General features: G+C 34.9%; 2 protein-coding genes across 2 annotated transcripts; both read right to left on the reverse strand.

Annotated features, from left to right (window-relative positions):
- Positions 1–7474: 7474 nt before the first annotated feature.
- LOC112740560 (hypersensitive-induced response protein-like protein 2) lies at positions 7475–9091 on the reverse strand. Its single transcript, XM_072216112.1, has 5 exons — positions 8562–9091; positions 8360–8480; positions 8175–8266; positions 7951–8047; positions 7475–7858 (listed from the first exon to the last, which is right to left on the reverse strand). The coding sequence occupies exons 1-5, from the start codon at positions 8571–8573 to the stop codon at positions 7710–7712; spliced, it is 471 nt and encodes a 156-aa protein (XP_072072213.1). The 5' UTR covers positions 8574–9091; the 3' UTR covers positions 7475–7709.
- A 1506-nt stretch (positions 9092–10597) lies between these two features.
- LOC112743032 (uncharacterized) lies at positions 10598–13481 on the reverse strand. The gene is made up of 2 exons (XM_025792261.3): positions 13042–13481; positions 10598–11174 (listed from the first exon to the last, which is right to left on the reverse strand). The coding sequence occupies exons 1-2, from the start codon at positions 13410–13412 to the stop codon at positions 10598–10600; spliced, it is 948 nt and encodes a 315-aa protein (XP_025648046.3). The 5' UTR covers positions 13413–13481.
- Between the last annotated feature and the right edge of the window lie 686 nt (positions 13482–14167).

Below are 14167 nucleotides of genomic sequence, written 5' to 3' on the forward strand. Positions count from 1 at the left end.
TCATTCTCTTGTAAGTTGGGTTGGGAGAAGTTGAGTTTTGGTAAAAAAAAATTGTAAAAATACCCCTTGTCAAAAAAATACTAAGCCTGGCGGGAAAGCCTGCCCCGCCCCGCCAAAGCCCGCCAAAACCCGCAGTTTAAGCGGTGCGGGTTAAGCGGACTTTTGCTATTTGGCGGTCCCAATTTTTCAGCCCGACCCGCCTTTTTTGGCGGGTTATGCAGGCCGACCCGGCGGATTTAGGTCCGTTTGCCACCCCTATACATAGCCATACATGAAGAAATGGACCGCTATTATTATTACTGCTTCGATTCATACTTTAATATTAACCTAGCTTCCTCATTCACCCTTCTCTCTCTGTTTCTCCCTTAATTTCTCTCTCAAACACAAGTGAAACTAATATTTTTTTTAATAATTTAATAAAAAATTTTGTATTATTTATAGAGGCATTTTAGTTTGTTTAAAACTTATAATTTATAATTTTTAAAATAATTAAATATTCTTTATTGTGAAAAAATATTTCAGTCTCTAAAAATTAATTCTAAAAAAATATTTTTGTCTTTTAAATATTAAATATAAAAATATTTTAGTCTTTTTTATATTAGATAAATATTCTAATTTCTAATATAATCAAACAATTTTAATTAACCCTAAAAAGATAATTTAGTATTTTCTTACTAATGATTAAAGGGTATTTTAGTATTCTAAATATGAATTACAAAAGTATTTTTGTTTTTTTCTAAATGATATTCAAATTTTTAAGAGTAAAAAACGTTATTAAGCCATAGGAGGAAAAGTTTTATCCAAATCAGCCAAACTGAATTTCGATATAGCATTCAACCAAAAGGAAATTTTAATATAATTCGAATCTATATGATTCGAATTATAGTTGCATGTAGTTCGAATTGAGTAAACTCGAATTACATGAACTCATGCAATCCAAGTAATTCGAAACAACTAGTTTCGAATTAGACTAGAATAATTCGAAGAAAATCAATTCGAATTACGTAGAAAGTGTGACGCTAGGTATAGTTCGAGACATATTGACTCGAATTACTTACATAGGGTAATTCGAATTTAGTTAATTTGAATTATATATATATATGGTGCGAATGGAGTTGATTCGAATTAGTGTGAAGCGGAGCTCTATATATATGCTGTGAACTCATGCTGCTCTCAACAAAGAGGTGAGATGGCTAGTGAAGATAGTTTTCTAGTGCTTGTACACCACAGAGGATCGATTAAGAGAAAAACTCGGTCTGGCGTGAAGTTCACTGATAAGGATCCTCTATGTATTATCGTCAGTCCAACGACCAGCTACGATGCTCTTGTTAGCTCTGTGCTGGAGAAGCTTGGTCTGGAAGGAGTGAAAAGGGTTAAGAAGTTTTTCTATCGCATCCCAACCACGGTGCTTCATGATACCGTGAAGTATGATTGTTTCACGATCGGGAGTGATGAGGACTTGCAGGTCATGTTTCTTTGTCGTAGGCAGTTTCCCGAGGTAAGGACACCAGAGCTGTTAGCAAAGTTGGTTGATGTGGTATCTAGCTCGGGTGGTTCGAACCGGAATGCCAATACTATAGCCACGGTTGCCGGCTCGAGCTCAAGACCTGCGGTTGCTTCATCCTCCGTTCCTGTGTATGAGCCACCGATACAGCCTGTTGCCTCCCCATCGTTTGTTGTTGATCTCAGCAGCAATGTCGGAGACGTGGTTCGATATGGGGAACATCTTCCGACCGAAGTGCAGTGTCCTACACCGGCTGGTGTTTGGAAGGGATTGTTTGATGATCAAGATGACGATGATGTCGAGCCTGATATGATCGCTGATGACAGCGGCGATGATCTTGGAGCGACTGATCCGAGAAGAGCTACAGGTGGATCTAGTTCTGGCACACAGCAGTACCCACCCCATTTTTCATCGTTGGACCTGGATGCCATGAGGCATGACGAAAATCCTGGGCAGACGGCTGGATTTGGCGCTAGAGATACGGAAGGTTCTGCCGGTATGACAGAGTTCCAGGTTGGGCAACAATTTCAGGATAAGGATGAGGCGCTGTTGAGTGTGAAGACTTACAGCATCCGCCGAGGGGTCCAGTACAAGGTCGTTGAGTCTGACTACCGCAGGTATGTTGGAAAGTGTTTTGAGTTTGGGAATGGGTGCACATGGTTGATTCGGTTGAGTCTCCGTCAGCGCAAGGGCATCTGGGAAGTGAAGCGGTACAACGGACCGCATACCTATCTCGCCACCTCCATCTCCAGCGACCATAGGAGTCTGGACTACCATGTGATAGCGACATTCATTATGCCAATGGTTAGGGCTTATGCATCCGTCAACATCAAGGTGCTTCTAAATGCCACCGCCGCACACTTTGGGTTCAGGCCTACGTACAGGAGGATATGGATGGCGAAGCAGAAGGCCGTTGCAGTCATCTATGGGGACTGGGATGAGTCGTACAACGAGCTCCCTTGGTGGGTGTTAGGAGTTCAGCTGACGATGCCTGGCACTGTAGCAGTCCTCAAGACTTGCCCTGTTCGAGTTGGGGGACAGCTGGACGAGTCTCATGCTTATTTTCATAGGCTGTTCTGGACTTTCCCCCCTTGTATCGAGGCCTTTCGTCATTGCAAGCCCTTGGTGAGTATTGACGGCACCCATCTATATGGCAAGTATGGGGGAACGTTGCTTGTCGCGATTGCACAGGACGGGAACTCCAACATACTCCCTGTGGCATTTGCCTTAGTTGAGGGTGAGAATGCTGAGTCATGGTCTTTCTTTCTCTCCCACCTCCGTCAGCACGTGACACCTCAGCCGGGTCTGTTAGTTATTTCAGATAGGCATAACGGCATCAAGGCAGCGCTCGAGGCTCCCGATGGGGGATGGCTACCTCCGGCTACATACAGGGCGTTCTGCATTCGACACGTTGCAGGTAATTTTGCCCTCACCTTCAAGGGAAAAGATGACCGGAGGCTTCTTGTGAACGCCGCATATGCGAAGACCGAAGTGGAGTTCGACTACTGGTTTGACATTCTGCGCTCTGAGAATCCGGCAATGTGTGACTGGGCGAACCGAATTGAGTATTCGTTGTGGACACAGTACTGTGATGAGGGTCGGAGATTCGGGCACATGACGATCAATATTTCTGAGTGTGTCAATTCAATCCTGAAGGGGGTAAGGAACCTCCCTGTGTGCTCGCTGGCGAAGGCCACATACGGAAGGCTGGCGGAGTTATTTGTCCGTAAGGGGAGGGAGGCCGAGGCTCAGATGGGTACCGGACAACAATTCAGTCAATTCCTAGTAAAGTGTATCGAGGCCAACCTGAAGACAGCCAGGTGCTTCACGGTGACTGTTTATGACAGGGATAACTCGGAGTACACCGTGGCAGAGACGACTCCGACAGGTTCATTCTCACTTGGTACCTACAGGGTCTCACTTGGGTCTCAGACTTGTGATTGTGGATACTTCCAAGCACTTCATTTCCCGTGTCCTCACGCATTGGCATGCTGTGCTTATTCACGTCTTACTTGGGAGCCTTATGTCCACCAGGTCTATCGCCTTAGTTTCGTTTTCGGTGTCTATCAGATGGGATTTACACCTCCCATTCCGGAGGGTTTCTGGCCACCTTATGGCGGGCCAACCGTTATACCGGATCCGAACATGAGGCGTGCTAAGGAGGGTCATCCAAGGTCCACCCGCATTCGCACCAACTCATGGAACCACTGCCAAGCTGGCCTCCCACCCTCAATGTAAAGGTGGAAGTCTGTCAGGCAACCACTGACGTAATGTCCGTCCACTAGCAACCCCAGCTGGTAAGCGACGTCCTGAAGCGTGATGGTGCACTCTCCGAACGGCATGTGGAAGGTGTGCGTCTCAGGCCGCCACCTCTCGACGAATGCGCTGACTAGGGGCTCGTCTAGCCGGAACCATCTGTTGTTCAATCTCGCAAGATGGTACAATCCGGCCATCCGCAAGTATGGAACGTACCTCTCATCAAGACGCATCCCCTGCTGCCACCTAACGCTGGATATGCAACGCCGAGGCTGGGCAGTAGATAAAGCGCATAATTAGAACAGAGGCACAAACCACTAACGTATACAATATATTTCATAAAGAACCAAAAAATAAATCTTGCGACACATCATATATTAACCCAGCGACCAACATTGTATACACAAACCGCTAACATAAACCGCGTGCAAAAACCATTAACAAAAACAATAATCACTCACAAGTGAAACCGTTAACAAAAACCCCTAGCCTATACCTCAACCCTAAACCACTACCCTAAACCACTAAGATTCACTGAAACCACTATCCAAAACCATTAACAAAAACCACTAACAAAAAATAATAACAAAAACCCACTAACAAAAACCACTGGCTTATACCACTATCCTAAACCGCTAACACTAACAGAAACCGCTATAAAAAACCATTAACGAAAACCACTTGCCTACATCACTATCCTAAACCACTATCCTAAACCACTAACCTAAACCACTAACAATAACATAAACCATTATTAAAAACCATTAACTACTACCAATATCATAAAACCACTACCATAACCCATTAAGAAATACCGCTATCATAAACCGCTTTCATCAACCACTACCATAAACCTCTAACACAAAACACTATCAGCAGCGCAACATCATAAACCACTAACCTCTTCGTTGATTACACCGGCGATATGAGCAACTCCATCCAAACGAAAGCCTTCCCGGATCATCCCCCATCGCCAGAATATGCCGCTCCGGTCTTACTCGGCCCGAATGTTGGTCGTTTTCTCTGGGATTTGGTGGGGTATGAGAATGATAATGTGATTCGAATGAACTTGGTTTGAACTCCTTATATAGCCGAAATACGTGTAATTCGAATCAATTACATTCGAATTACTCACTCTCACCAAATTCACCTAATTCGAATCAATATGATTCGAACTTCACTCGTGTGCCATTTTCCAAGTAATTCGAAACAATATGACTCGAACTACTCTAACCTAATTCGAAAGGAGTCGTTTCAAATTATTAAGGATTTTTGCATGCATAATTCGTTTCTACTTGATTCGAATTACGTGGGAATAGTCTTTGATAGTAATTCGATTTTAATCAATTCGAATTACTTGCAAACTTGATTCGAATCCTTTTGATTCGAATTACATAAAAATCAGTTCTGGTGGATTGACGTTAGGAAATTTGATTTGGCGAAATTAGGTTAAAATGAGCTCCCCTTGGCTCATTTAGGTTTTTTACCCAATTTTTAATTTCCAATACAGTTAAACAATATGAATTAATCGTATCATGGTATTTTAGATTTTTTTTAAAAAAAATTAACCTTTAAAGGTTGTTTTGTTCTCTTGAACACTAATTATAAAGATATTTTAGTCTGTTAAAAAATTAAAGTTTATAATTTTTAATATAATTAAAAAAATTTATTATAAAAAGGGCATTTAATAGTTTAAAATTAATCATAAAAATTTATTTTAGTTTTTTTTAAAAGTTATGTATAAGGATATTTTAGACTTTTTTATATATAAAAATTTCTAATTTGTAATACAATCGTATCATCTTAGTTAATCTTATAAGGATAATTTAGTCTTTTTAAAATTATTCATCATGGGCTATGTTAATAATTTAACTTTGGTATTTTAATCTTTTCAAAATTAACTTTAAAATATTGTTATGTTATTTAAAAATTAATTAACCTTAAAATATCAGTTACTATTTTTTCATAAAATAAAAAATTATTTAATCTTTTCAAAATATTAATGAAAAAGATACAATTGGTCTTTAATTAACAATGTCCAAAATCCTTAGTATTTTAGCACATCTAACCGGTCTTTTTATAATTAGAACTGAAAGCAAAATATTATAAATTTATGTCTTTTGTACGGAACTAATAAAAATCTTGAAATTAGAATATATTGTCTTGGTTCTTTAAAAATCAGCTTTAATTTCTTTTACAATAGACAATAAAAATTAGAATATATATATATACCTTTTTCTTTTTTGTTCATATTCTAATATTGAAAATAAAAATATATTACGTATAGAATAAATTAAGATTTTAACATATAAATATAAAATTGCTAAAAAATATAATCATAAAAAATATAAATTAATTTACTACTAATTAAATATTAAATCATTCAACAAAACTACTCTCTAATAGTTCTACGAAACATATATAATTTTGTCGAACGAACCTAATTTCTAACGAATATTAAATTTGTTTTTTTCATCATTAGATATCTTTTGTAATATAAAACCCAGCAACTTTGTTATAAGATTCTTTATTATTTTTTCAATTAAAAATTAATATTTTATTTTTTTTAATAAAAATTTAAATAGTATTTTTTAAAAATAAGTGCTTGAGAAAGAGAGGATGAGGTGGTGGAAGGAGGAGAAAAAAAACCCTAGCTATATCAAATGGAGAATAGATGTGTATGTTTAGCTGGAATAAAATGCATCACATCACATCTCATGAAGAAATTCATCATCAATGGCCCGTCTCCATCATAATTCTCTTGCTATTTCCAATACTAAAGCAATGGCATCGTGATTTTGTGTTGAATATATACATACATAGATGCCGTAGTAACTAAGCTAATTAAAAATAATAAAAAAAAACTTTTGATATATTAAAATATAGGTAACATTACACACACAGAAACACAATGAAAGGCCACAAGTAATTGTCCTCATTTCCATTCTAATATATGGCAAGAAACTGTGGACAATGTCCTCTTACCCTTCTCATCCATTTTGTCTGATTTTTTTTTTTTTTTTTTTTTTTTGTGAATGCTAAATTAGAAAGTTTGATATTCCCCATCAATGAATGCTAGCTACTCTCCAATGTCATCACTTTGTGCTCACAAAATGACAGGTCTTTCAATTTTACTTCATTATTCTTTCTCCCTTCTCCAAGAATATGCATGCCATCATGAGTCATATACATATGCTCATGATAAAAATTAAATAAAAAAATGTTGCTAATAATAATATTTAGGGTTTGGCTAATGATGAATACCCTTTCAACACTTGTTAAGTTTACACGTGATAAAACCCTCATATATAGTACTATTAGAGTTTAATTAATTATACTAATTAACAAACAAGTTAATATGTAACAATAATGTCTATTTCACACATTAATTTCATATATAAAACATCTATAATTATACACTTATTACATATTATATATTTATTCCAACAGTAATTAGTTTTGTTTTCTATTTGTGAGATAAACATTTCCTTAAAATTTGATATTATAAAGTAAAAGATGTCAAAATAAGAAATGAATTAATTGAAAAACTGTTAATCACTACAGTTGTCCACAATATTTTAAATGAAATGAGTTCACCTAGTATATTTTTCTTAAAGAAAATAAAATTATTTAACTTTGCAAGTCAACATAAATAATCACTATTTCTATCTATTAAATGCAAATTTGACCTTTTAAAAGAACGAAGAATGATGCTAATAAAATAATAATTAAAACTTTGTTATAGAGGCAAAATTTGTTTAAAAAATATACATAATTCATATGTTCTTAGGTTAGTTTTATATACAACTTAAATAGACTAATTTTATCTGGTCACTTTTACAATTCTTGAATTAAGTTCTGGGAGGCATTTCCCTGAAGGAGGCCGTCTCAAGTCTGCGTAGCAATGTCCCTCACCGCACCAGGGCCATGAGGACAAAGTACTGAATCATCAGTACCATCTCTCCATCACATCCTTGGTCCTTAGAATGCAAGGACGCCGTTCCTCAACCCGTCTACAATGGCCCGGCGTTGGCGAGCCATACCGAGTCCTGACAGATATTTGGACTCTGCCTCTTTCTCGGCTTTTTTTATTAGCAGCTGTTGAACAAAAAGCACACAGGATCAGGATATATTGAAGCACATTTGTGAGCAGATCTAATGCAAATAAATATATAATTAAAACATGTTACCTGCATTGATCTCATTCATGGATCTCTTAACATTAGTGTCTGGTTCGATATCTACAATTAGGGTCTGGACTATCTGATATCCGTAGGTAGACATGGCCTAAAACATTATGGATGAAGTAATTTTTAATGAGGGAATAATTGCAACCTTCACTGATGTATTGAGGAAATATTCTCAATATTAAGAAAGCAAATAGAAATCAGGAGAGTGTGGAAAAGAATAATACCTTCTCAAGCTCCTCTTCAACAGATTTTGCTATATCATTCTTTTGTTCAAGCACCGCATCCAACTCTAATTTTGGCGCACTGGCCCGAATAACTGAAGAAATGAACATAATCCACGTAAAAATTAAAATAATCCACAAAAGAAAACCATGAACGAATGAAGTAGAAAAGCCACCCCACCACCTACCATCAAAAATGTATGATTGGATCTGCCCCCTTATGTTTGAAAGCCTATAGAAGGCATCAGATGCTTTGTCAGCCAGAGCTCGGTATTGCACGGTCGCAACCACAGTGACAAATGCATGGTCCTAACAATTTGATGACAGTCAAAATCTAACAAAATAACAGACCCATGAAACAGTGCAAATGGAGGAAAGGAAGCACTCTACCTTGGTTTTCATTTCGCAACGAACCTCGAGTTGCTTGACTCGTAGTGATAGTTCACCAGCTATCCGGTAACCAAGAAACCAAGGTAAGCAATGGCATCTAGGCTCCAGAATTTCATCAAATTTTCCAAAATATTCTTTGATAGTCACATTTCACTCCTCAACTTGATAGCAACCAAGTGCTTGGCCCATCTTTCAGTTCCAAAACGCTTAACACACACACAAAGATGAAGTACAGTTTTAGAAGAGAAAATTGAGCAAGACAGTGGTTCATTTTTTGTGACAAATCTAAACAAGAATATAAATAAGAAGAATTACAGAAGAGAAATGCAACCACAAGAAGTTTCTATGAATCTTTCTAGTAAAGATTGAAGATATTTCTAGGAAGAATCGAGAAAATTATTGTGCTACGTAATACTATAATTATCATAATTGCAAGTTTGCTAATAGCTCTTTCTTATTTTCTAGTTTCGGTAACCGGGGTAGCTAAAGGCTGCCTTGTTTCCCGTTGTGATGTTACGTAAATAATAACTACATCAGCATGATTTTACTTTTGTCAATTTTATAAAGGAAAAGTGCGTAGTTTCTTAGCAAGTTCTTTTGCACGTTTGAAGGTGGTGACCAATACAACCAAGGATACGACACGGTTTTCCTTTTCCGGTAGGAATCTTTTAAAGGGCGTAATGCAATGTATCTAAAGTCTAAACAAACATTACTTTCACTTTAACTCTCTTTTTTAAGCATCTAAAAGTAGGGGTGTTCATGGGTCGGGTGAAACTGGGTTTAATGTAATACAGATCCGGCCCGAAATATATACCGGGCCTATTTGTTAGACCCGAATCCGGTCTTAGACCTGATGAAACCTACACACTTTCAGACCACGATTATATCGGGTAAAAATCGGGTGAAAACCGGGCCATCAATATTACCTTCTTGTAAATTAACCTGTGAAAATATTCAAATTTCCAAGATTCCAACCATTATTTGACATGATAAAATTCATTTAGAAAAATATAACAAGAACCAATCCTTTCCTAAAATTAAAGCATAACCACAATCAATACTAAATAATATTGTCTAATAACACCAAATATTTAAATCAATACAAATAACACAATATTATGCATTAGTCTAAAGTCTTCTGCATTTTAAATATAAAACATTAACTTATAGTCTTATAATGACTAATAACATTAAGTATTAAGGTTTACAATACTTAAACTTCACATAAGAATAACCACTCATCTATCACTAATAACACAAAATATTAATTGTGTATGATGACCGGGCCACCGGGCCGAGTTCGGGTGACCCAAGCTATGTCCCGTACCCGACCCGAAATAATAACCGGGTCTATTTTTGAGACCTTTACCCGACCCTAAATCCGATAAAATCACACAAAATTAGTCCCTAAAAGATTTGGGACCGGATTGGGTCTTCGGGTCGGGTCGGGACATGAAGACTCCTAATCTAAAGTCTAAACAAACATTACTTTCACTTTAACTCTCTTTTTTAAGTTTTAATTGCACGCCTTGACTCCATTCTGTACCCTTTACTCTCTTATTTTTTTTCGTTTTAATTCTCTCTTTTAACTGAATTTTTCTGTCAATTTTATACTCTTAATTGCATTGTTTGGGGTGGAGGGGGTTTCAAAGTCCTCTGATTTACAATGCTCGCTCAAATTCTTTTCAATATTTTTTTGTTGCCCACGGTATTCCCCAATCCGACAGGTTAAGGACTAATCCGTCACGAATCGGAGCTCCATTTAAGGGTCTGCCGCTGGCCAATGGGTTGCTGCATATACAAGGCGGAATTTAAACCCCCAACACTTGCTTATGCGGACGAGTGAGCTGACCACTCGACCAACCCAAGTTGGTTAATTCTTTCCAATTTCTGTATTCTAAAATCACTTAATTTTTATCATAATCTTATAGTCTAACAAAGAATTATTGTCCCAAAAAAAACTCCTTTTTTCTTCTTTTAATTTAAATTATTTTGAATAAATTAAAATTTTACACAATTCACTCCAAAATAAAACATCAGAATGAAAAATCAGATGTTTGGCCAAATAAACTTTTACAATAGGCAATAGCTGCCTGAATGGAATTATTATTATCATTATTATTATTATTATTATTAGTGTATAATGAAAATCCTTCATGAATTGGTGTAGTGTCACAAGAATTAGGTTGAGATCTCCTCTTTGATCTACTACCTTTCTTATCAGCAATGTTCATCCCCATGGCATTGAATATACCTCTAATTGCTCCCAAATCCATCTCCAACTTTCTTGATGATTTTTTGCAACTTCTAAATGAGCCACATATGATTTCATCCTCAAATTCCCGATTATTATTGTTATTGCTACTCCTTGTTATTCCTTGATCCTTCTTTACATTGCTTCTTCTAGTATTTGTGGGGTTGACCAATTTCTTTCGATAACATTGAAAATGTTTTTTGCTTGATGACTTGTTATGTTCATTATTGTTGTTGGGTTGGTATAGTGGCCTTATAAGAGATGCTAATATGGCCCCAATATTTATACCTCTAAATTTTATCAACAACTTCGTCATGCCTCCATTGCTTCTTGTTTTTGTTGTGAAGTTTGGTTGTTTCCTAGCATTGAGACAATATTAAATTTGACCATTAAATATTGCTCTAATTAGGAGAACTTACGCATGATTGATGTGCCAGATGAAACAGTTTATGCGAAGGTGAAAACTCAGGTGCACTCAACTTTACGTGAAGTTGATAATTGAAAGTTGTTAGATGAAAATTTGGTTAAATTAGATAAATTATTTAACCGCTCTCAACTATCAACTTCACGTGAAGTTAACTGCACTTGAATTTTCACCTTATGAAAAATATAATTGTTATTATTTGAATATTTTTATTAACCACGAATAAAACCAGTTTTTTTTTTTAAAGAAAATTAATTATTTCAAGTTTCCCTAATGGTTTTATATATGCAAGCAGTTTTATAAAATTTTAATGTGAATTGAAATAGACATACATGGTCATCAAAATAAGAAAACCAGCATCAAAATCATGTTTAGCTAGTGAAATTAAATGTTTGTTAAATTGTTATCACATTCACACACTCGCTTAGCTTGTTTTAGTTGATGATGAGATTATTAAAGACATTGCTCATGAAGGTATCAGTAATGTAGGTGTGAATCTTGAAAGTGGTTAATGGAGCACGAGAAAAGAGAACTGAACAGAGAGGGCAGAGCAAAGAAAGAGAGAAGTTGCGTTCTTGTATTGAAGAGAAAGGGAAAGTGAAAATCAGTTACAGTTAACTTCTTAAATAAGTAACTAACTAACAGCAACTTATACACCATCTTGCACTTACTTAGCTGGCCTAACTCTGCATAATGCTAATACATCCATCAGCTCAAATAAAATTTGAACAAATAATTTTTTCTACAAAATTTTCGTACTGCACAATTTATTTATATATAAGGAGTTAATTGGTTTGATCATTTTCATTTCTATTGTCAATAAAAACAAAAATAAAATATGAAAATATGATTGGTTATATATTTTAAAATTGCAACACAACTAAAAATGACATTTCTTTGTTTCTGAAATTTTCTCTTGTAAGAGTTAAAGATATTTACAACTCAAAAGATTGTGATTTCACTCTTTTAAATGATTATGTGCATTGTTCGAATCTATCATAAATTTTTCTTTTGTCTTTTTATTTAACCCTTCTATGCTAACAGGTTCTCTATTCTCTCATCAAATGTCAAATCCCTCTTTTTTTTTTTTCTTTTTTTGTCATCAGACATACTTATAACTTTTATTTTGTCTATTTGTGGGACTTAACTAGTGCACATTGTCTTAAAAAAAAGTTAATTGACAATTTAATCATCCTTCATCAATTAAAAAATGAGACATATTTTATAAAATTAATTGTTAACTTATAATAAAAATAATTTGATTAACTAAATTGTGCACTTAAAAAAATAATAGATTAACTAAACGTATTTTTATTATTTAGTAATAAATATAAGTTTTAATTTGATGATGAAAAAGATCAATTAAACATATTTCATTATTTTTCTATTTGAAAACAAAATTCATTTTAACTAAACAATCATATTTTAAGTCAATGAACTATAATTCAGATGGCATATTATTTTCTCTTTATCTAGAGGTTTCGGATTCGAATCTTATCTTAAAAAAAATCATATTTTAAAAAATCTAAGAATCTGAAAATAAAAATAATTTTTAAAAATAAAAATAAAAAATATTTGTACAAATCAATCTGCCTCTAAATTTGTTTCATATATTCAAATAACACATAATTATTATGTATTGGATGAGGCAACTCACATAAAAGATAAGTACGTCTTTTTCATGAAATAGAAATATGTGTGCTGAGTTGATTTATAAAATTAAAATGAAAACAAGCAACACATTTCTATTATTTTGTTTATGTTAACATTTTAATCCATACCTAGAACATATAAATACATACCTAGAAGATGGAGCGTCCATATTATGGTTCCCCCTCTGAATTGTTGTTTGGGCTTCAGGTTTATGAGGATTACTCTCCATTATTAATCCAATCCCTGGATTATTGAACATTAATGCACTAGTATTAGTATTATTATTTGTTGTATCATCACCATTAATGGGAGATGACATGCATGGAGGCTCATTATCATCAGCAGCATCATCTTTTTGGAGGGACAGAGATATTGTTGATGAAATTGATATCCGCAACTGATGATGATGGAACTCATGATCCTTATCATTGTAGCGTGGCGACGGCGAAGACGATGCATCGAGTTCAATTTCGATGTATGAATCATCTTCATCCATGGAATAATAATAATTAGCTTCCATATATATGGATAAGTAAAAAGCTAATCAAGGAAGAAAATAATTAAACAACTAAAGTTATAGTCGAGTAGTCAATTTATTTGTCTAGTTAAACAAATATTAAAAATTCGAATTTTGCTTTGTATATAAATAACTCTAATTTTATGATAAATTAATCTTTGATCTACTGGATTATATATGAGATATTGTAAAAAACAAAGCAAATATATGACACTAGCTACTATAATTATTGAGTTGTGATGTAACAAATTATAAATAGGGAATGCAATTAGTTCTTGTTATGAACGCATGCCTAGTGATCCTATATAAATAGGTTTATGGGGTATATCCGGATACATATATGTATTAGCTAGGTAACATGTCACAATCTACTGAAATACTTGAATGTAGAATAATGTTTGATTTCGTCAACAAGTGTCAATTATTGTGTCACGGATTCTCCTTAATTTTCGACTTTTGTTTCACTAACAAGCAAGAATCTCCTTGACTTCAGGTTCAGGCACCACGCTTGCACAAATTTTGTTCTTTAATTATAGGGATATTAGCGGAGAAAATTGAATATGAATATTCACACGGATAAAATTATTATATGTGAAGAGGAGAATGAGAATAAAAGTTTAGAGTCCCGTTAGGGAGACAATGACATTTGTATATAATATATACAATGGACTTTTTATTTAACCCAATTATATTAGATAATAATAATAAACATCCAGTTAACCTAATTATAATCCCTAAATAAAATTACTCCAATTCAC

The sequence above is a fragment of the Arachis hypogaea genome, chromosome 14 (genome assembly GCF_003086295.3).
Source record: "Arachis hypogaea cultivar Tifrunner chromosome 14, arahy.Tifrunner.gnm2.J5K5, whole genome shotgun sequence".
Classification (NCBI taxonomy): Eukaryota; Viridiplantae; Streptophyta; class Magnoliopsida; order Fabales; family Fabaceae; genus Arachis; species Arachis hypogaea.